The sequence below is a fragment of the Balaenoptera borealis genome, assembly GCF_965194805.1.
Source record: "Balaenoptera borealis genome assembly, chromosome: 19".
In the NCBI taxonomy this organism is placed as follows: domain Eukaryota; kingdom Metazoa; phylum Chordata; class Mammalia; order Artiodactyla; family Balaenopteridae; genus Balaenoptera; species Balaenoptera borealis.
The window spans coordinates 12,839,969-12,863,231 of NC_138878.1; the positions used below are offsets into that span (position 1 = coordinate 12,839,969).

The 23,263-nt window shown below is 43.8% G+C and overlaps 1 protein-coding gene and 1 long non-coding RNA gene across 3 annotated transcripts in view; one reads left to right on the forward strand and one right to left on the reverse strand.

Annotated features, from left to right (window-relative positions):
* Window positions 1-23,263, forward strand: part of LOC309617580 — a 548,498-nt gene that overhangs the window by 37,068 nt on the left and 488,167 nt on the right. The window lies entirely within an intron of this gene.
* The window catches only part of HYDIN (HYDIN axonemal central pair apparatus protein), a 441,132-nt gene that overhangs the window by 35,360 nt on the left and 382,509 nt on the right, over window positions 1-23,263 (reverse strand). For both annotated transcript variants that reach the window (XM_082369752.1, XM_082369751.1), the window contains 13 exons: window positions 19,412-19,616; window positions 18,452-18,687; window positions 16,400-16,551; window positions 16,098-16,287; window positions 12,607-12,709; window positions 12,102-12,380; window positions 10,396-10,538; window positions 8,139-8,357; window positions 5,561-5,721; window positions 3,129-3,226; window positions 2,109-2,316; window positions 729-941; window positions 119-257 (listed from right to left, as the gene is read on the reverse strand). In XM_082369752.1, the coding sequence (XP_082225878.1) occupies window positions 119-257; window positions 729-941; window positions 2,109-2,316; window positions 3,129-3,226; window positions 5,561-5,721; window positions 8,139-8,357; window positions 10,396-10,538; window positions 12,102-12,380; window positions 12,607-12,709; window positions 16,098-16,287; window positions 16,400-16,551; window positions 18,452-18,687; window positions 19,412-19,616 (2,346 nt within the window). The remainder of the gene's footprint in view (window positions 1-118; window positions 258-728; window positions 942-2,108; window positions 2,317-3,128; window positions 3,227-5,560; window positions 5,722-8,138; window positions 8,358-10,395; window positions 10,539-12,101; window positions 12,381-12,606; window positions 12,710-16,097; window positions 16,288-16,399; window positions 16,552-18,451; window positions 18,688-19,411; window positions 19,617-23,263) is intronic.

The window sequence follows — 23,263 nt, forward strand, 5'->3', positions numbered from 1 at the left end:
ATGGACACACCCTTAGGCTGTTCTCCCTAACTCTACCCATGCTCTACTGCAGACCTGCTATGCAGAGGGGCATAGAATTAATAAAGTCCTGGGTCAAGCGGTCCCCATTCACACATACCTCAGCTTTCTTTTCAGGGTGGATGAGGCCCTTTTCTGTTAGGCATGTGAAGGCTGGAGGGTTCTGGAGACTTTCAATTTCTTCAGAGACCCAGCAGAAGGAGTAGGTGCTATTGGTCGGGTTCAGTATTGTAAAAGTCCTGGCCGAGGGGGGAAGAATCGATAGCAGAGAGTGAGAGAGGGGCTTGAGGATTAAGAGAAACTCTTCTAGACTGTTCCCTAGCACAGTTCCTTTATGTGGGAATCAGAACTGTTCTGAGCACTTCGTTACTGCAGAAACAAAAACTGCATCTCACTTGGGGATCCCAAGTGTGGCTAAAGTTCTGGACTTTGGAATAATAATGACACCAAAGGCTCTTCTGTCCCAGTGATCCTCTGTGGTCAAGGCAGTGGTCAGGGATCCTATTTTTATGTCTTCCAAGTTTTCCAGAGTGTCAAAACTAGGGAGACAGAAGTCAGCTTCCTCACAGAGGCAGTTCTCTAAAGTCAAACCGCAGGATAGCAAGCGTGCTTCTACGTGCCAGTCTAGCTTGCTACTCTGAATTCCTCCTCTGAGTTTTTAGAAGGACTGACTGATATGAACACAACTAGTGCAAACCTAAATGACTCACCGGAGATTCTTCCCTCCTATGCCCACGCTGGTGAACTCAATCACCCGGGTGTTTGGATCCAGAGCCCCACCACTAGGCCCTCGGAGATCTGGGTTGCGCCGATGACCGCTGATGTAGTCCGAGTCTTTCAGGTCAAAATGGCAGAAGGGCAGGGAGCTCTGCCCTTTTGCTGACAGGACTGGGCCTTGCTCTCCAGGTGGCAGGTTAGGAATCCTGAGAGGATAAGGTTATTTTGATCTATTTTTAACTTTTTAATCGATTTTTGCTTTCGTGGTTGGAAATGAATATGACACCCACCAGAATGTGAGCTCCATGAGAGCAGAGGCTGGGTCTGTCTCGGTCAACAATATAACCTCAGTGCCTTGAACAGTACATGATACATAGTAGGTGGTCACTAATTAATTGTGGAGTGGATGGATGCATGAATGGGCTGAGTATGAGGAGCCTGAATTCTGGTTCCTTCTGTGTACCTTACTATGGCCTCAAGTTACTTCACCAATGGTGAGAAAACCTCCCTGCTGTAAGGTCAGCACAGAGTCCTTTCCCTCTGGGCTCTTTCATAGGCATCTAGTGGGATATGAAAAAGGACTCAGACATCCTTACAAAACTACCCTGAGCTCCTTGGAGAAAGTACACTAGATGTGAGCAGACCTCGAGCCCCAGCACCAAGCTTAGGTGGCCCAGGTGTGGGAAAGGTCCCTGCAGTGTGATTGCAGGGTTTCTATAGGTCTTATTGTTCACATAGGTCTCTGCCACCCTATGCCATGGATCACAGACTTCCTCTAAGGTAGGTGTTCTCCATGGAGCTTGCCGGGGAGTGGGTACCACATCAGGGACTTTCATTGCCAGATGTTACTGGACTGACTCTCCTCTAACTGGACCTGGGCCCCATCTGTGCCTCGCTTACTATGTACCAGGTCCACCTCCTCCATCGCCACCACCACCTAATGTTTATCGTACTTATTGCATGCCAGGCACTGTTCTAAGCTCTTCACTTGAATTAGCTCATTTAGTCTTCACAACTCTACAAGGTGGGTATTGTCATTCGTATTTTACAAAGGAGGAAACTGAGTCTCAGAAAAGGTACAAGAAAGCTTTCCCAAGTTCATGCTTGCCCCAGGACTGGAACCCAGCTGGCTGCCCACCATCCTGTTGCCCAGTGGAATCCTGTATGTGGCCGGGAAGGGGAGGTGGGCGGGAGGCAGGGTCTACAGAGGGTTGATGAGCTATACAAAAGACTGGATTCTCTTTGCTCTCCAAAGGGAAATGTGGCAATGTGGGGCTGAGGAGGGGTCTGGGGCTGGAAAGAATGGTGGGCATGGTGGGACAGAAGAGGGGCTAGGAGCTGCAGTGCTTTGTGCTGGAAGATCATCTCCTTACTGGCAGAAAAGATTGCTCTCGAAGTCTCCAACCTCCATTGGGGAGAATTTCACTTTGAGCTTCTGAGTCTTCCCCACGGGCACCATGCCTGAGACGGGCTCCACAGAGAAGGGTGGCAGGGAAGCTTCGTTCCAATGGTCCATGGCACTGTCCAGGGTGCTGCCCGTGTGCAGCGTGCCCTGGTTAAGCTGGTCATTTTGGGAGAAACCTGGGGGCAGATAGAGCGCCAGTGATATTCTGCACCTGCAGTGGGAGGGCAGGTGTAAGGCAGCCCACTCACAGGCCCTAGGCACCCTCTGTGGGCTCACCTCTGCTAGCGGGTATACTTTGGGCCCCAGGGCCCAAAGAATGGGCTCCCATCTCTCACACGAGACTCATGAAAAATACTTCCATTAATTACATCAAGTTTTCATGTTTGTTTCCTTTTGGCTCAAGGGGGTGGGTCAAGTAGATGTCTGTGGGTCATGTGCCTCAAGAATAATGGGCTGTGAACATAATTTTTGGAGAATCATTGCTTTAAAGTAGAGGTTCACAATCTGGGGGCCCATGGAAAAGGGCTCATTAGAAAGGTCTGGGAATCTCCAAGCTGAAAGAGAATTAACGGATAATTGCCCACTAAGTGTTGGGCTCTTTTTAAAGTGCTTCACATATATCAACTGCAAATTGGGCATGGGTGTGTATTTTCCTGGGGAGACAGTTCAGAGCTTTCATCAGTTTCTCCAAGAGTCTGTAATCTTCTAGAAGGTTAAGATCTAAAAGGAAAGATTCCTAGGGATCTGTGAAGGTTAAGATCTAAAAAGAAAAGATTCTTAGGGATCTGTGTGGTCCCCAGGAAGGCAGATCTCAGCTCTTGAGTTTCTCAGGCCCATTTGGCTCTGCAGATGCCAGGAGGCCCCTGTTCTGCTTCTCCTCTGCTTCTTAGGGGGCCGTTGGAGCAGTGCTTGCTTCTCCATGAACAAGGCTCTTCTACTAACTGGGGACCCAGTTCAAGCCCTGGGTTTTACCCGTCACCGCATTTACCTTGGTTATCTGGCATTGCAAAGCTGACAGCCTTTGCCGTCTCTTCTGAGATCCAGCTGAATTCCAGCTGCACATTTCCTGAATTAATCAGTTCAAACCTGCAAACAGATCAGGGAATGGAATTGAGAAATGTGCTTCAGATTTTTGTCCTGTCTGCACAGCATCTGTACCGTTAACTTTTTTCTTTAAGTCAAGTCACTTTGTTTCTTAAATATTTCTTCAAAGACAAGTTTTAAGCAATTTTATCTGAACTCATGCATGCGATATACTACTTATATTTCCTTCTAAAACACACACAAAAATATATAACTATTAAAAGTAAAAGTATGCAGATGTTTAGCACTTAAATCATCTTGCATACTACCGGCAGCCTGTGCAATGAGCTCTCAGCCTGCATCATGGTAATCCTGAAAAATTCCCATGAGAGAGGAAACAAACTCTATTTCACAAGACAGCACCTCCCTCGGGTGCAAATTCCAAAGCCTCTCCTTTCCTGAATCACTTTCCGCCAGAAACAATGTCCTTCTGGTCAGAAACCATTTGACCCCTGCCTCAGATGCCTTCACTGGCTGAGGCACATACTTGTCTCAAATTCTCAATTAGTGGAGACTTTTCTTGTCTCAAGTTTCCCTGCTCTAAGACAAGAACTGGGAGATAGAAGCTTTTTCTGGAATCACGATTAAACTTGATCACAGTCACAGCAAGACGATGAGGCCTTGATGTAAGAAGATGGTTGTGCAAGAGAAAGAAACACACACGCTCTTCCCAGTTTTAGGGGAGAAGTAGGAGCTGAGAGTTGCGTGGGGGCAGTAGGTCTAAAGGTGGGGTTTAGGGATTAGATTCCCATTATCCGGTCCAGGTAGAGCATGTAGCTGTGCCTGAAGTCAAGTGCTTTGGCCTCAGGGGCTTGTGTGAATTTATGAATTGTGTGAATTTATGAGCACTGGTCTTTATCCTAAAGCAAATTTTTATAAAGAGGAGAAATCTCAGTGGCACAGAAGACTTTTGGTAAAACGCATTCTTGGTTTAGGTCCAGGAGTGAACAAATGTTCTGTAAAGGGCCAGATAGTAAGGTTTCTGGCTTTGCGTGCCAGAGATTTCCGCAGCAACTGCTCCCTCTGCTGTGGAAGTGCAGAAGCAGCCGTGGACGATAATAAACAGACGGGCACAGCTGTGTGTCCACATAACTGTATCTATAAAAATAAGCAGCTGGCTGGGTTTGGTCCATGGGCCAGAGTTTGCCAATCCCTTCTGTAGGTGAAATGGCCGTCGGCAGAAGATCCCACTTCCTGCTTCCTATCTTTTGGTTCTATAATAATTTGAGAGGATGCCTTAAGTGCCACAAATGCAGAATGAGTTGAACAAGCTAATTACTAATTTTTACAATGCAGAAGAGTCAGTGGCTTACACTTTTGTGTTTGTAATTCTCAAAGAATAGTCACAGGCTTTCTCTCTGTCTATGTTGCTCTCTCTGCCTGAAGGCCCTTTTTTCTCACTTCTTCACCTGGCCACCTCCTATTTCTCCTCCAAAGTTCAGCTGGGCCACCACTTTGTCCGGGAAGCCTTCCTAGACACTTGTCTCTCCCCATATGTTGGTCTGCTTTAGGTACGCTTCCTGCAAACCCAGAGCACTGTACTGCAACCATCAGTTGAACTATTTTCACCCATTCCCCCAACACCCACTATGAGCTCTTTGAGAGCAGGACCCACAGCATGCTTGTATCACCTGAGTGTGGATAAAGGGTTAACATAACCGTTTCTCTTTCTAAGGACAATTTCGACTTTGAGTTAATTTTCTAGTTCTGTTTCTGTGGAAGCCTGATAAGAGAGAAATGTCAGCCATATTATTAGACAACTTTGTTTATAGTAAAAATGACCCCTGATTGGTAACTTGCTTTGGGCAGAACTGGGAGGAATCATGATTCCCTGGAGGGAGGCCACAGCACTGGGGTTCTCTGAGTGTAGTGACTCTTGTAACAGGGCGTGTCCCTTGCAGGGATCCTGGAAGCTATAGCCATGGAGTGGTTACGAGAAATGTTGGCTTCTGTTGGTCACGGCCTTCTAAGCTAAGATGGACCCCATGCCCGCTAGCGTAGGTATTGTCCAAGCTGTCACCTGGGGCAGGGGCAACAGGAATAGTTCCTGGGTGGTGACACGGGCTGTTGTAAGGACTGTTCCCACTGAAGCCCATTGCCTGATGCCACCTTCCCAGTAAGATTGTGTTTCCAGGTCTACATCTTGATTTCAAGTGTGAACTTCAATAGTTTTGTGGGTCTGAATGTTTCATTGGACCTACAAAGACCCTCTGGTGCGCAGATGTGATGTCTGGTCTATGCTGTTGTGGACACTGAATAAATGTTTGATGAAGGAGCCAGTGAATGATGGAGTGAAAGAACTTCTCTGAGAGTGTCAGGAGGCTTTTGATGACTCACTCAAACACTCGGGTCTGGGAAACCAGTGTTTCCTTAAAGTGCACATCGCTCGTCTGGCACTTGTATGAAGCGAAATTCACGTGGGCACTGATCTGCAGCTGCAGTTCTCGGTAGTTTTCTTCTAGTACTGAGTAAGCAGGCTCAGGATCCGTCTCTATCACCTGTAACAAAGGCAGCTGTGTCCTCAGTGATGCAGAGCCACCTGCCTCACAGGAATAATGGGGAGATAAAACAGTGCTTCATTCTACCCATGCAAATGAGAACCAACTCACAAACTCAAGTTCCAGAATAAATGATGAGGCCAAACCTAAAATGACTCATAAATAGGAAAGGAAGAAGTTGAACAACAAGAAATTACTGAGAGCATCACGACTGCACAGGCATGAGTTTTGGGGTCAGATACGCTCCAAGAAGGTAGAATAAAGGAAATCATAAAGGTAGGAATAGATATTAATGAAACAGAAAATAAATCTAAAACAGAGAGGACCAATGAAACTAAAAGCTGTTTACTTGAAAAGATTTAGAAAACCTGTGGTGAGAGTGATCAAGAAGAAAAAAAGAGAAAATACACATAACCAATATCATAAATGAAAAGGGAGATATCACCATCCATCCTACAGATATTTAAACAGACGATAAGAAAATACCGTGAATCATTTTATGAAGATGCATATGAAAACTTAGTTGAAGGGAAAATTCCTAGAAAAATAATTTAATAAAATGGACTCAAAAACAAATTAAAAAAACCTAAAGAGTCTTATTACTATTAAAGAAAATGAATGGTAGTAAAAACAAAAATCTTTAAAAAGACCTAAATAGAGAGATATACCTTGCTAATGGAAAGGATGAATTAATGTTATAAAATTATCAATCCTTCCTAAACTGATTTATAGATACAATCCAATTCCAATCAAGTTTCCATCAGGGTTTTCACAGTACTTGTTTAAATGGATTCAAAAATTATTTAGAAAAATAAAGGGCCAAGAATAAGCAAAATACTTCAGAATAAAACAATATGGAGATAATCATGAAAAGATTCATTATAGTCAATATGAGCGATAAATATGGCAAGCACATTTGCAGACAAATACGGGAATAAAAGAGTTTATCAAAAATAAAATGACTGCCGCATAGCACAGGGAGATCAGCTCGGTGCTTTGTGACCGCCTGGGGGGTGGGATGGGGAGGGTGGGAGGGAGGGAGATGCGGGAGGGAGGAGATATGGGAACGTGTGTATATGTGTAGCTGATTCACGTTGTTATAAAGCAGAAAATAACACACCACTGTGAAGCAATTATACTTCAATAAAGATGTTTAAAAAAATAAAAAAATAAAATGACTAATACTCTTAGTTTTCCAAGATAATGCCCAAGTGCTTTCCAAAGTGGGCTGTACCAATTTATACTCCTACTAGCAAAGAGCCACTTTGGAAACACTTGGGCATTTTCTTGGAAAGCTGAGCATTCACACATCCTGTGACTCAGCAATTCCATTTCCTGTGACTCAGTTTAGGAATATAAACTCTCGCAAATGAACACCGTGTGACATGAACTATAATGCTCACAGAAATACTGTCCACAGTAGCAAACCCCAACTAATTTTCAAAAGAAGAATGGGTAAATAATAATGCAATTCTATATAGCAGTGACATGGGTGTGCTACAGCCGCTTGCAACAATACAGATGACCACACGCAATGACCTTTAAAAAAAATAAAGTTAAAAACTACACCTAAACAATACGCCTTTTAGAATGCATAGGTTAATTTAAAAAAGAAATAAAAACAAAAATCAAGGGAATGAGATCCCAGGGTAGTGACCACGTCTCGGAGAGAGGCAGGGGTGGGATGGCCGAGAACCACCCAGGTAATCCTGGTTATACTTCCTGTGTTGGGTGTGGGTTCATCCCTGTTTATTATATTATTAAAAAGAAACCAATGAAGGGATAATTAAAGGAGGGGCACGCAGGGACCAAAGATGAGATTCTGACGCGAACAAGAGATTATAATTAACTTAATTCTGGACACTGAGGGGAAAAAGGAAGTAGCTAAAAGACTAGCCATGAGGTTTCTGAAGAAGAAAAAAGTGGGAGGATTTGCTCAACTAGAAACTAGATATCAAGACTTAAATGAGAGGGACTTCCCTGGTGGTCCAGTGGCTAAGACTCCCAGCTCCCAATGCAAGGGGCCTGCGTTCGATCCCTGGTCAGGGAACTAGGTCCCGTACGCCGCAACTGAAGATCCCACAAGCCACAACGAAGATCCCGCACGTGGCAACGAAGATCCTGCATGCTGCAACTAAGACCCGGTGCAGCCAAATAAATAAATAAATATATATTTTTTAAAGACTTAAATGAAAGCTCTACCAATTAAGGTGTGTGGTTTGTGTGGTCCATGTAGTGTGGATGGCAGGTGGCTTGCTTGGAAGTTCAGTTCGCCGCTTTGGAAACCCAGGTCAGGTGAAACAGGGACCGTTTCCTTTTTCCATGAAAGAAGGAAATGATGAGACACTGAGCTTGAGGGCAGGAGGCATCCAAGCACGGCAGGCCTGGCCAGACTGGGGCTTGGTGTCCTTACTCACTTTTCGTTTTGTAGTGAAAGTCCCGGGCGTGTTTCTGAGCACGTCCACCCACTTGACCGTGCGCATGCGGTCGTCCCAGTCGGGGACCTGGTCTGCAGGGAGCTGAAACATGATCTTGGAGAGCTTGCACTTGATCCCCATCTTCTTCAGGTTGATGGGCACGTCTGACTTCATGGTCACCGCTATGTCCTTGGCACAGCCAGGGTGGAGGTGGCCCACCTGGGGAAGAGCCTTGCGTTAGTATTGTGGGGAATTCAATCCTGAGGACTCTTGATGCCTGATGGTGCCACTCTAGGGGCAGGGTCAAAAGTCTTGGCAAAAACAAAATGCATCATTCAAGCCCGTATATGTAGACCATCTCAAATAGGTACAAGACGTTCTTAGATAGAAATATAATCATAAAAACAAGAGCAGCTAATATTTACCAAACTGTTACATGCTTCAGGCACTATGCTAAACCTTCACAAAATTCTACTAACCCCCACGACAGCCCTATGGGATGTACAGCTACCACCCCTATTTGATAGACAAGGAAACTTGTAACTTGCTCAAGGTCATACCATTAATGTTAGAAGATCTGGATTCAGACCCAGGCAGTATGGCACCAGGTACCACACTCTTAACCACCTGTACTTCTCAACCATATGACCTATACAAATTATGGACAGATGTACACAGTACCTTAGCAGTTCTCAGAGTGTGATCTAGTGACCCTTGGGGGCCCTGAGGTCTTTTCAGGAGTTCACAAGGTCAAAACTATTTTCGTCATAATACTAAGATGACATTTGACTTTTTCATTCTCATTTTCTCGTGAGTATATAATGGAGCTTCCTAGAGGTTACATGACATACGATATTGCATCAGACTGAATGCAGAAGCAAATATGAGAATCCAGCTGTCTTCTACTAGGCCAGATATTAAAGGGACTTGTAAAAATGTAGAACACTGCCACTCTTCTCCCACAATTTAGTTTTGAAAAATAAAGCCGTTTTCATAAAAATATGGTATTTATATTAACATGTAATGGGTTTGTTATTATATTTTAAATGAACAAATACATGTTTTTAAAGATTCTCAGTTTTAACTTCTAATGTGGTAAGTATAGATAGACATAACGCACATAAACAAAAGCTCTTTGAGGGTCCTCAATAATGTTTAAGAGTATTAAGGAGTCCTGAGACCAAAAAGGCTGAGATTTGCTGAAGTGTTCCAGATATATGGGAAATCCAATTTGGTTTGTAGAATAAAATCATTTGTGATTGAACATGCATAAATGCACATACATATACCCAAATACATACTATATATAGTCCTGTATATATAGTCTTTTCATGTTTCTAATAGATAAAAAACCCCTCCTCCTCTGGAAAGTGAAGGGAGAAGAAAGCTTAATACTTCCCAAGGCTACAACTGTGTGTGTGTGTGTGTACACATGTGGGTGTATACCCGAGTGTGTGCCCATGGGTGTGTAAATGGACCATAAGAAGCTTATCTCTACCTTCTTTGACTATCACTTCACATCTCTCCAGGAAGCAAAACACTTCTTCCTGATAGCACCCTAATTTAAAGGTGACAAAGTAGGGTCCCCAACCCTCCTTGCTCTATCCCCCTAGAGTTCTGTGCTTGAACAAACTCCGTGGCTGAAACAGAGCAAGAGGCCATGGATACATCCAGTGTCCTGGGAACTCAGAAGTGAACTATGAAAAACAAGTGTTGGCCAGAGGTGAGGCTCTGCTGCCACGTGGTCCTAGGCCTTGTTCGATGTCGAGCTTTGGTTAGCAATTCATAAAATGTGTGCTGTGAGACACTCAAAGAAGGGGTTAGAAAATTCCAGGTAAAACAAAGTTGACTCGGTTTTAATATGTTGAAGAGCATCTAGAATCTGTAGGAGAAAGATGAAACATTTTCTAAATCTCTGTTGTCCACAAAACCCACCACCCCCATTTTAGCTTTTGATGAACCACTTTTGCAGGACAAATGCTCCAAAGAACACACACCATGGGGGACACAGGTCTACGCTTGGGGATGGGAAGACTGGGACCTGTCTTCATCCATGGAGGTCTCCATGGAATTCCTCAACCTCAGTCTTGGTGACCTCAATCTCTGCTCTTAGGCCAGAGGGGACATTTCTGGTACCAGGTCAGAGTGAGGGATGCATCCATCCCATCCTATGTATTTGTGGGAAAGGGCCGACAATCAAACTGGGGTTGGCTTAGGCCTAAGGGAGTGCAGAAAACAAGGACAGGTTTTCACTTACCTGTGGGGAGAAAGAAACTGTGGCTAAAAGGGGCCATTCGAACCGTATCACATTCACTTGGCTGTGATTAGTGATTGTGAAGCTCACGTTATAGCTGTTTCCAATGTGGCAGTCCCCAAACTGGATGTGGTTCACCAGAGCAGCTAGGGGACAGAAGCAGGGGGCAGTGAGTCCCCTCTTGCTTCCTCTGCAGGCTCACTTCCCCAAGGAGGCAGCTCCTGAAAGACATTGTGCCTCACCCTCATGCAACCCCACCATCCTTGGATGGTTATACTGGAAACACCTGGAGTCCTTCGCCAGCAAGCTTTCTCTCCTATAGGGGAGTCTACTTATCCATCCATCCATCCATCCATCCATCCATCCATCCATCCATCCATCCATCCAACCACCCACCCACCCACCCACTCTGGCCCTCACCTCCATTTGTACAAAGGAAAACATAGCTCCCCACTGCCCGCCCGCCGACTCCATTTGTTTGCTGAAACAGTACTATTAATTGCCACACAGAATACAGAAGTCCCCATTAAATTTGAATTACAAATAAATGATGAGTAATTTTTAGTATAAGTATGTCCCATGCAAAATTTTGGGACACAAATATACTAAAAATTATAGTTTATTTAAAATTCAAATTTAATATCTAAAATTCAAATTTAATGGGGACTGCTGTATTCTGATTTTCTAAACCTGGTAATCCTATTATAAGTATGAAATCTGATTTCTGAACTAGGGTTCACTGCTGGCTCCTGCTTGACCCCTGATAAGAAAGATGCCACCCTGTAGCTACAAACAGAGGTGAAACACCAGATACACGAGGAGCGCTGATTTTAACCCATGTTGTGTGGACTGCCTAGGGCTACATTCCAGGACTATAATTAAGCCCCTAGAGAAACTGTGAGACTGTGTTTATAACTCGCTTCATAGCAGTCAGCCACACAATTAGGGTGTTTAGCAAATGCTTTAATAATGAAGAAGTAAATATTCTCCTACCCAAAGAATATAAGCAACCAAATGAAGCCGCAGTGCTTGATAAACTGCAGAGCAGCATGTCTTAAGCTCTAATGTTCACACAGATCACCTGGGGAGCTTGTTAAACTGCAAATTCTGAGTCAGCAGGTCTGAGGTGCTGGGGAGGCGTCTGAAATTCCCAACAGCTCCCGGGTGATGCTGATGCTGTAGGTTCTCAGACAGCACGCTGAGTAGTGAGGCTGCGGAGAATGGTCTTCCAGAGGTGGCACAAACCTACACCTTCTCTAATTAAACCAGCCTGCCATTTCTCTTAGAATGTCTAGGGTACATGATACAGATGAAACAGAGGATGCCAGTGCAAGCCAGCTAAAAGATATAGACAGGGAAAACTACAGGGAGACATGTATTCACTCTTTAGCTAATCTGGAATTTGAATTTCTCTTATTAGCTCAATTGGAATTTGAGCTCAAAGAATAAGCTCCCTAAGGGACAGACTCTCTTATTAATTACTCTTTGGAACTCCAGGCACATGCACACTGATACTCAACAACTGTTCTTTGAGGGAACACATGGATGAATGCAGTGATTGAGTCAGGCATGAGGGAGCATACAGTAACAAAGAGGAGATTCAGTCCTAAATCCCCAGGAAGCTAGCCAACCTGTTATTTAAATTTCATTCTTATTTAAAATGAACCACAAGCCAACAGGTGTCAACACCTCACTGCTGCTTCTCTCACCTGCCACGAAGTCTTCCATCGTGTTTTCCTCGATGATCTCAGAGATATCTGAGGCCTCCTGGCTGGAGGAAGCCAACAGCCCGTGGATGTTGTCCAAGGTGATGTCATCCTCGTAGCCCTCTCCCACCATGTGGATGACTGTCTCCTCGTACTGGTTGTTGATCACTGACAAGTGGATGATGCCTGCCATTCTCCCAACCTTCTGGGAGTGGAAAACAACATCAAATTCAGCCGTGTCTCCAGGAGGAACAACCAGGGAGGCTGTGTGAGCCTTCTTTGCTGCAACGAGAAGAGAGAGATATGATCTAGAACCAGATTAAAGGAAGACGTATCCATAAAGACCTGGACTCAAGGGAAAGCAGCCCTCATGTGGGAATGAGCCTCGCCTAGAGAGGCCATTGGTGACGAGACTGGGCATCTGACGCTGGCTGGGTACACGTTAGTCCCCTAACAAAACAGCTACTGGGACCCATTGCTCTCTAGAAGATATACTTGCCCTACTTACCTTTTGCTTGTGGTTTGTTTTCCTCTATGATGTAGATGTAGGAGGTGGACGGCTTCCCCTTCAGGGAGAAGACTCCTAGTTGGTCCTGCAGGTCAACATGCAACTGGCATAAGGGAAACAAGATTGAGTGTTAAGCTTACAGGCTGCTCATGAGTTCTGAATTGAAGTGAGATACTGTGCTGTTGGGGGAGTACCCCAAAAAATCATTCAGTCTAGTGCTCACTTTTTCGAGTTTCTTACTAAGAGAGATATAATAAATATTATACCTGGAGAGGACAAACAAAAATTTAGCTCAGCCCTTGCTATTTAAATAAGGAACCAGAGGTCCAGAGAGTATAGGTGACTTTCCGGATTACCCAGTCAAAATGGGGTTGCCAAGGTCTCTGTTATTGACAGAGGTAGTTGTGAAATATACACTAGACTAGTAAAATGGAAATGAATATTCGTCATTCTATGAGGGCTTGCATGAATGTGAGTTCCTAAAAACGAGTATCTTCTACGTACTAACACATTAGTTGCCTGATAGTGTCATGTTGAGCGTCCTAACAAGATAAGAGGAAAACCAAGGTGGACATCTGACTTACTTGGAGAAAAGGGATGCTTTACAGCCCACTGGAAGCCATGTAGCTGATTAAAATAACCTAAAGCCATATATCATATTTTATGTATGAGGAACCAGCAGACATTTTTAGAAGATAGCAATGCTGGCACCATCATGAACAAGATTGAACAATATAAAAAATGAGGCACGAAGAAGGAAGAAATAGTGATATCACATAGGAAGCTTCTGAGATAAAAATATATATATTTAGAAATAATCTTAATAAGAAACTATACAGAGGAATCATATGAAAAAGTATTGACATAAAAGAAGATGTAAATAAATGGGTTGGAATCCTAAATGTTGTTCCTGGTGGAGAGCCTAAATGCTCTAAAAGTAGAAATTCCCCCCTAAATAATTCATAGGAATCCCAATAGGATTTTGTGAGGAACATTATAAAATGATGTCTAAAGTTCATCTGAGAGACTGTTAAAAAATTGTTAAGAAAGATTAGAAAAACAGGGAATGGGTGCTAATACATTGTATAAAGCCACAATAATGGAAACCATGCAGGGTAATGGTAAACTAGGTAATTTGGACTCAAGACAATAAAGAAATGCAAAACAAAACCCAAACAAACAGGCCCCCCCCGCCCCCCACCCCCGATTTCAGAAGCATCACAGAGCTAAGAAGATAATGAAGAGTAACCAGACCAAGATCTGGGATGTCTAGACCAGACAGCCTAACTGGCAGCCTAACTTTCTGGGCTGTTTTTGACCTGGGGCATTTGCCAGTCAGGAAGAGGCAGATGGGAGGCTGAATTGTGCTTTTCTGATGGTCTCTTGGTGTTAAGAGGGAAAAAGTCCTGTTGAGGGGTGGGAGTGTTTTCTTTGCTCTAGACTAGGACCCCAAAGGTCTGCACAATAAGACAAAAGTTAGGCTGGATATAAAGCAGCTCTCCCAAGCATAGCAATCCTGCTCAGATTTATCTGTCTAACACAGAAAACCTCAAGCCCTAAAACCAGTTTAAGGTGATCCTGCGTTTCTAGTGCCCCCAAGTGCTAGGCAGAAGCAAATGCAAATTGTCTCTGAAGAAAAATACATCCTTAACCTAATTATTTCTAAATTAACTTTTCAAATATAATACAACACATGATCAAAAATAACCAGGCACATGAGGAGACAAGACAACATGGGCAAAAATGAACAGAAGCAGCAGATATCAGAATTAGACCCACTGGGGCTTCAGGTTTTGGAATTATCAGGTATAGACTGCAAAATGGCTGTGATTACTGTGTTCAAGAAATAAAAGCCAAGTCTGACAATTTTGGCATGAAACTAGAAATCATAGAAACTGGTTATGCAGATTTGAAAAACAATCTAATAAAAATTCTAGAACTGAAAAATATAATAACTTAAGAACTGAATGGAAGGTTTAATAGAAAACTAGATATAGCCAAAGGGAGAGTTAATGAACTGAAGGCAGGACAAAAGAAATTATGCAAAATGAAGCCCAGAGAAAAATGGATGGAAAATATAGTGAGGTTGTGAGACATACAGGATATAATGAGAAGACCTTCCATACACTGACGTGGCTTCCCAGAAGGAGAGACGAGACAGAATGGAATAGAAACAATATGTGAAAACACATATAGGAATTTTCCAAAATTGACTCAAAACATCAACTGCAGAGTCCAGAAGCCTGGTGAATTCCAAGAAAAATCAATTAAAAGAAATCCATACCTAGACACATCATAGTAAAACTGCAGAAAACAAATACAAAGGTACAAAGCCAGGGGAAAAAGACTGCCTTAGAGGAACATTTTTGACTTATAAGCTGACACCTCAGCCATAACAATGGAAACCAGAATACACTGGAATAATATCTCCCATGTGCTGAAAGAAAACAACTGCCAACCCAGAGTTCTACAGCCAGCAAAATTTACGTTAAAAATAAAGGATAAATTGAGATCTTCAAATAAAAACTGAGAGAATTCACCACCAGCAGACTTGCATTAAGGAAATATTGAAGAGTATTCTTCAGTAGGTAGAAAAAGGATCTCAGATGGTAGGTTGGAGATGCAGGAGTGGAGAGCAATAAAAATGGTAACTTCTGGGTGAATCTAAATGAGTCCTAACCACATAAACAACAACAACAGTAATAATGTCTTGTAGAATCCAAAGCCCTCCACAAACTGTCCCCTCACTCTACCCTTCTATTTTTATCTCTCACTGTTCTTTAACCTATACCCTATGCTCTCACAAAGCTGGTGCTTACTAGTTCCTATTTGTACCTTATAATTTTTGTTTGTTTGTTTTTGTTTTTGTTTCTGTGCCTTTGTCTTTGCAGTTTTCTTTCTCTGCCTAGGCTTCACTCACCGCAATGCCCACCTACCGAAACCCAGCTATATCCTTCGACACCCAGCTCAGATGTCATTTTATAGTGAAATTTTCCTGGATTCCCCTAGATGGGAGTAGATTATTTTCAGAAGTCCTACAGTTCTTTCTATAACACTTACACAATTTATCACTTTTTTTTTTGTAAAATAAAAACATAATTGCTGAACCAAAAGTCCCTTCCGATGTTATATCTCTCACCCCTGATGAAGTTTTTTTCTTTTTTCCTTATTACAAATGCAATGTTCATTACAGAAAAAAAGTGAAAAACTAAGGAAGACACTCAGAACACCCATAATCCTACCCGCTCAGCTTGGTGTATTATCATTGCTCACTGCCTTGCACACTAATTATCAGTGTACTGTGTATCAGTGTACTATGTAATCAGACCACGCCTAATTCCCCTCTGCATGTCCCATGCCTTACCCAGGTTAACGTATGAGGAACATCAAAGAAGTCCTCACAAGTTAGGGACGGCAGAAACCCCAATGTCAGAAGTCTTGCTTCTAAATGATTCTCCCTTTTCACCCCATGCTTCACCCTCCAGCAGTACCTTGGCAGGGATGGTGCCATTGTTCTTGAGGACAAGAGGCAGTGTCTCTGAATGACCAAGCAGAAGCCTCTTAAAGAGGAGCAAGGGGTTTCCATATTGGTTATAGAGAATCGGCCGCACAATGGTCACTCGAGGGAGGTTCCCCTCTCCAACAATATCAAACATGAGGCTTCGATTCTTGGCCAGGTTGCTGCAGGGAACGGAAAGATCAAGGCCTGTCAGCCTAGCATGACAGGAATGACATTTCACAGAGAGTGTGGCCTGCTGCCCTGCTGGAGGAGGGGGAACTGGGGAGCTGGTACCTGGGCAGGCCGTCCAAGGTGGCCTCAAAGATACACTGGTAGGTCTGCATGGTCTGTGGGGTGAAGGACACCGTGGCAAAGGCATGCGAGCGGCTGGCAACACACATCTTGCTGGGTTCCACTTCAAAGATGTCTGTGATGCGGGCAAAGATCTGGTTGGGGGCGGGGAGGAAGCAGGGATCGGTGTGTGTGCCACTTTGCATTTGCACGAGGCTTGCTGCTCACCTCTACAAGCCCTGCTGTGACATCTCCCTCCTCGAAGCTCTGCAGTAGGCATGTCCCACTGCTTGCACAGTCATGATCCTGGAAGGAGCGGCCTGGGTACTCAGGGACCCACCCCTGAGCAATAATTGGCCAGACCTGTGATCTTGGACTCAAACAGATGAACTAAACCATATCTCAGATAGTCAGATTCCCTGGCCACCCCACTACCCCCCACACACAAATAGATTAAGATGCCTGAGACCCCTGTGGTTGCTGACGTGGGGCTGAGCTAGAAGCCAGACTAGAGAAAGGAGCAATGGAGACACCATGTGTGAGAAACACGTGGCTCCTGGCAGATGGGGAGCCACGGCTGGTCTTCCGAAAGCTGGATTTCGGGTGACAGCTCCAGTCCCACACACCTCTGGCTACATGCTGTGTTCTGCCCTGCGTGTGAGGTCTCGGATTCACTGAAGCAAACCTTGCTATGTTGGGGCCATCCTGAGTGGGTTTCTGCTCCTTCTAACTCCAAGAGCTTTGGCTAGAACCACCTTCTGCAGCACTTCCTCTGCTCCTGTCTTGGGGCAGTGTTTGGGGAAGGCTGTAGGGACTTAGGGACCCCTGGGACGGCCTCAAAAGGATTTTTTATTCTCACGGGAGGCAGGTGGGATTCAAGAGTGACTATTCCTTCTTGTTCTTAAGCTGAGAGCATAAGGTTTCTTTCCTCTTTCCAAGGAATAATCTGCAAATTAAGGAGGAAGATGACAACATAATGTCTGCAAATCCCTGTTAAAAACCGATCTTTGTTTAGAAATCAGGCTTGCTCACTTTTTACGTTTTTAGAACAGAATAGGGAGAAAGCTGCCTTTTCCTGTCCCAAAAAGGTCAGAAAGTGATAATAGTCTCTCAACCTGTGTCCCTCTGCGGTGACAGTCCCCCGGAAATGCACACTACTTTTGGCTCTAGACTAGACCAACCCTCTCGGTCATCTCCCTGCCACCATCAGACATGAGAACAATACCAGCTCTGGGGCACAAGGGTCACCTGGGCTGAGATTCTATCTTCGGGCAGAGAACTGAGGTGGCTGAGCTGACACTAGGCAGTGTTTGTACGTACACTGATTGGAAATTAAGGGTGAGTGAAACCCAGCCCTTTCTTTTGGTACCCTGAATTTTCTGTTCCACTGCGAGGAAAAAGGGTCTCAGTATGGTCTGACTCAGACAAGGAAGGCAGTTTTGGTCTGGCAGACCCCGAGATGGACACTTATTATTTACCTTGTACGTAGATGAAGCTTGGCTTTAAACCAAGCCTTATATCCCTAGGCTCTGGGACCTAGGGGAAGAATTTAGCATGTCTGAGCCTCAATTTCCCCAACTATAAAATGGGGATAATAATACAAAATCCGGTACTACAAACTTCTGAGGATGAAATGAGATAATAAATGAAAATCACTTGGCACAGTGCTCAGCATACAGCAGGAGGTCAATAAATGCTCACCCTTTCACCTTACACTTATAGTCTGACACCCCCAAATCTCCCTCGCCAGACCAACATGCCACCTGAGCAGGCTTCGTGACCCGATCCTTGGCTCTCCCCACAGTGCTTTGTCCCGTAGACACGTGAGTGCTTGATGGAGGAGTGCACTGGTCCGTCGTGTGAACCAGTTTATCACAGAGGTACCCAGAGGAGGCGTCCTCTGGGATAAACGTATGTCCCCTCATATAACTTCCAGGGGGCCTGAGAGCCAGATAAGCCCCATTCACAATACAGGCTCCAGGGCAGGGGTTTCCAAGAGCTCTTGCCCTGGCTTTACGCCAACCGTGGTGGGCCGGGGCCACTGGGGCTGCTCACCTTGCTGGAGATGGGCTTAACCACAATGTTCACGTCACAGGCGATCTTTCCCATGTTGGCGATCTTGAACCGAGCCTTGGCCTGATGGCCCACCAGGACATTGCAGAAGATGAACTTGTTCTCATCCTCCACAAACAGCCCCCCGCTCTCTATGGTCTGCAGGATGCTGTACAGGTTGGCGCTGCTACAGAGTTGGTGCTCCTCAAATATCAAGGTGGTGTTGTCGGTCACGAAAGCTGGGGAGTGGAGGGAAGACGGTGAGACGAAGGCTGAGTGCTTGATTCCTGCTCTCTGTAATTCCTAATTTGGAGGTTGAGACTCCAACAAAGGACAACCATAGAGGGGAATTCACACAAGAGGGTGTGAGGGATGGGACAAATTCTGCCTCCTCTTCCTCTTTTGGACTGCTTTTGCTGGTCTCCAGACTCCAACCACCTTTCCCTTCCAATGGTAAGGAGGATAAGATCCGGGGCGAGCTGGGGAAGGAAGGAGGCATTTGGCCCACTTTGGTGAGAGGCTGCAGGGGACCTACAGCCAGAGCAAGAGGAGCTGCCTCCGTGCTTCATCTGAGATCTTTCTGGGCTAACGTTGTAATACACTCAGTCACTGACCGTTGTTCTCTGTGCATATGTTACAGGGAGTGGCCTGGCCATGAGCAGGATTCAGTGTTTCTGGGTTCTGTGCCATATCCCGTTGCACCGTGATTCCCAGGTAACACTATCCATCTGAGAATCCCAGACCAAACTCAGGAAGACCAGGAGTTTAAAGCTGCACATCCTCTTCTAGGTGTGCATGCCCTGTAAGTCTATATGGAAAAAGATGGCTGAAGACACCAGAGGAAGATCTAAGGTCCCAAAGGAAGAAGCCCAGCCACGTCTATTAGGCTTCTGCAAGGGAGGGGGTTGTTACAGAGGAAGGAAGGTCTTTTAAGGGGTGCTGTCCCATCTGAGTGCCCAGTACCTGGCTGACAGGCTTCGGCCAACAGGCTGTAAGGAATGCCAGCGGGCTGGTCTCTTGGGTCTCGGTCAGAGATATCAATCGCTATAAATTCCTCACATCTTCCCACAGGGTCAGCCACACAGTCAATGGTCACGACCTGCATTCCTCCGGAAGGGATGGAGCCAAACCCAGGGTACACGGTGAACATGCCGTGGGTGAAGCGAGCCTGCAGGAAGGGTGGGAGGGGCAGGAGGGGTAGAGGCAGAGTGGGTGGAAGAGTCTGAGCCCTTCCACCAGAGTCATGAGACGGTGTCAAGAGGGACTGGATGGGGGGGGGCGGTTGGGGGGCTCTCCCCACAGGCTCTCTCTGGGCCCAGCTCTTCTCCTGGAGGCAGGGAGAGTCTGGGGTTCTTCAGGGACAGGCTCTCTCGGCACTTCTTTCTATGCACATTCCTTCTGAACAGTCATGGTTAAGTGGGGGTCTAAGGGAGCAGACACATTCTACATAGTACAACACTTACCCAGATGGGAAACAGGGGTTAGGATTATGGACTTCTGAGTCAGATGCTCCTGGGTTTGAATCGCAGCCCTGCTGCGTATTAACTGTTTGACCTTGGACAAGTGACTTCTCTGAGTCTTAGTTTATCAGTAAAATGAAGCTAAAGGCTTTACCCTGAGATCACCAGAGGCTTCAATGAAAGAATGTGTATGAAGCAATTAGCAAAGCATCTGGCACAGAATCTGTCCTCAAAACATGGGGTGTTATCATGCACTTCTCTGGTTCTTAGGAGCTTCCTTCCTTTCTTTTTTATTTGCCCTCAGGCTTATTGAGATATAATTGACATATAACATTGTATAAGTTTAAGGTGTATGACATGATGATTTGATACCTGTATATATTACAAAATGATTACTTCAATGACTTTTAACAGCTACCAGGAACAGCAGGATTTCATTCCTCCATCTTTCTGGAGCCCCTCCTTCCATACATACCTTAATTGTAGTGTTCACCATGTTGCTTGTCAATTGCTTATTTACCCTCTGCCTTTTATTAAGTGTTTAAAATATGTCCTCTACATCCTTTTAGAACCATATCAGACAATGTTATAACTTTTTCTTTGCTAAACATAATTTAGAAAATTCAAGAGGAGAAGGAAAGTCTATTGAATTTACCCACATAATTGCTTGCCATGTTTTTTCTTCCTTCTTGATGCTCCATGATTCCTTCTTTTATTGTTTACTTTTTGTTTAGAGAACTTCCTTTAGCCATTCTTTTAGGAGAGATCTGCTGGTGACAAATTATTTTAGTTTTCCTTCATCTGAGAATATTTTGATTTTCCATTCATTTCTGAGGGATATCTTTGCTGGATATAAGATTCCGGGTTCACAGTGATTTGCTTTCCACACTTGCAAAATGTTGTGCCATTTCCTTTTGGCCCCTATGGTTTTTGGTAAGAAATCTGCTGTCCTTTAAATAGTTTCCCCCCTATATGTAAGTATGTAAGGAGTCAGTCCTCCCTCATTGCTTTCAAGATTTTTTGTCTTTAGTTTTTAGAAATTTGACTATGATGTGTGTTGGTGTGGATTTCTTTGGGTTTGTCCTGTTTGAGATTTTCCCAGATTCTTGTATTTGTAGGTTTAAATATTTTGCCAAATGTGGGAAGCTTTTAGCCATTCTTTTCCTTGAGTAGCTTTTCAACCCTACCTATTTCTTTTCCTTTTCTTTTCTTTCCTTTTTATTTATTTATTTGTTTTTTTGGTGTCATCTTTATTTATTTGTGGATTTAAGTTATTAGTTATGTTTTAGGATAAACATGAATTTCCATTCTCTGAAAACAAAACAGCTTTGTAGAGGTTTATTCTGAATTATTTTACACAAAATAAAAATAAGGAAATATTTTTGTACATTCACATGATAGGACATTTCATAGGAATCAAAATTATATTTATGAAAGGTTTTAATGACTTCAGAAAATGCTTATGAGAAAGGTAGGTGAAAAAATAGTATAAAGTTATTAATATATTACCTCAGTTGTGCACATATGCCAAATATTATCAGTAACTAACTCAGGGTGATGGGATTAGGCATTGTTTATGCTTCTTTCTATCAATATTTTACTTTTCAACAAGAGTAAGAAAAGACTATTTTCCTTTTATAACACTAAAAAAACACTAAGTGAATAAAATAGATAATCAACAAGGACCCACTGCATAGCACAGGGAACTCCACTCAATACTCTCCAATAACCTACATGGGAAAAGAATCCAGAAAAGAACAGACACACGTGTATGTACAACCAAATCACCTTGCCGCACACCGAAACCAACACAACACTGCAAATCAACCATACTCCAGTATTAAACAAAACGAAATACTAAATGAGAGATTCACAAGGAAAAGCCTCCATCTATGGTTGCTTTCCATTTATCCAAAGAGATGAGATGGAGGAGGCAATGTTCCAGGTTTATTCAGGCTGATCAGTCCCACCAAAGGGAAGAGAGGCAGCTTGCTCAACTCTCCCCAAATATGCCTTCCTAGTTTGGCTCCTAACCCTTCTCCAAAGAATCTCACCCCTTCTTTCTCTCCTTCCAATATCCCCCACCCTGACCCCACCACCACCACAAATTCCATCAGACTTTTCTCCAGGGTAGAATTAGCTAGTCCACCATTGCTCGATGACCAGTTATCATTTTTCTTCATTTGCATATGCTTTTAAAATAGCATATTATACATCCTCCGTATTATATACACATATATCCTACAAGGACATTATAATATCCTTAAACTAAGTGGAGACTTTGTAACAGAGTTTGGGCTGAATCCTCTGCTCCACTTGCTTGAATGCCAACTGTGTTCTTCCCTTACTTCACTGGTGAAGTAATAGCCAGAATGTAAACAGCCATCCACGAGCACCTCCTCCTTACCCTACCTGTGTCTATACAGGGACTTTCTGACCTTATTCTCTCAAATGCACTAACGTAGTATATTTCTAATAACATAGCATACAAATTTTTACATTATTATAGCCCTACAAACACTGTAACCCAATAAAACTTATTTCTTGAACTATTAAGCAACTAAGTAGTGTAATTAGTAATACATTTCCCTCTTTAATACAGTACACTTTCTTTCTGGAGGTAAAGTGGAGAAGTAGAGCAGAGAGGAAGGAAGGAAGAAAAGAAGAAAGAGGAAGAGGAGGAACCATGGAGAGCGTCCCAAAGTTGTAACTACTTCGGGAAAGCAGCATAAAATAAAGCCTCTCCAAAGTGACATAAAAAATAGAATGCTTCTATTCTCTTTGTGTCACTCATCACCCAGTAGCCCTGGGAGGCCCTGAACTACAGGGTAGGAACTCCTGCTTGAAGCAAAATAAGAAAGAGTACTGCTACATCTTCTGATAAATTTTAATTAGTGCTGTTCATCATATATTTTTAGCTCTTTTTTTGAACACATGGTTATTACATTAAACCATGTGACTTCTTTAGTCAATGAATTGTAAGCGGAAGTAAAGGGTGTCACTTTCAAGAGGTAATTTTAAGAGACAATGTATAATTTATCACACTTTCCCTTTCTGTCTGCCATGGCAACCCAAAAGCCTGGGTCTGAGAGTAAGGGCAACCCAGCGCAGTGTCCTCCTTCTTCCCCCATAGACATTAGTGAGAAATATTGAATAGAATTTTGTTGTTTAAAGCTATTGATAACTTTTAGGGTTGCCTGTTACCATGACAATAACAGACCCCGACTAATACTAATACTGGTTTAAGTTAATAGCAAACGCTGGCTTGCTCTGCAGCCCTACCTATTTCTTACCTCTTTCTGGAACTCTGATGACAGGGTTGTTAGATTTTTTGTTATAGTTCCACAGGTCCCTG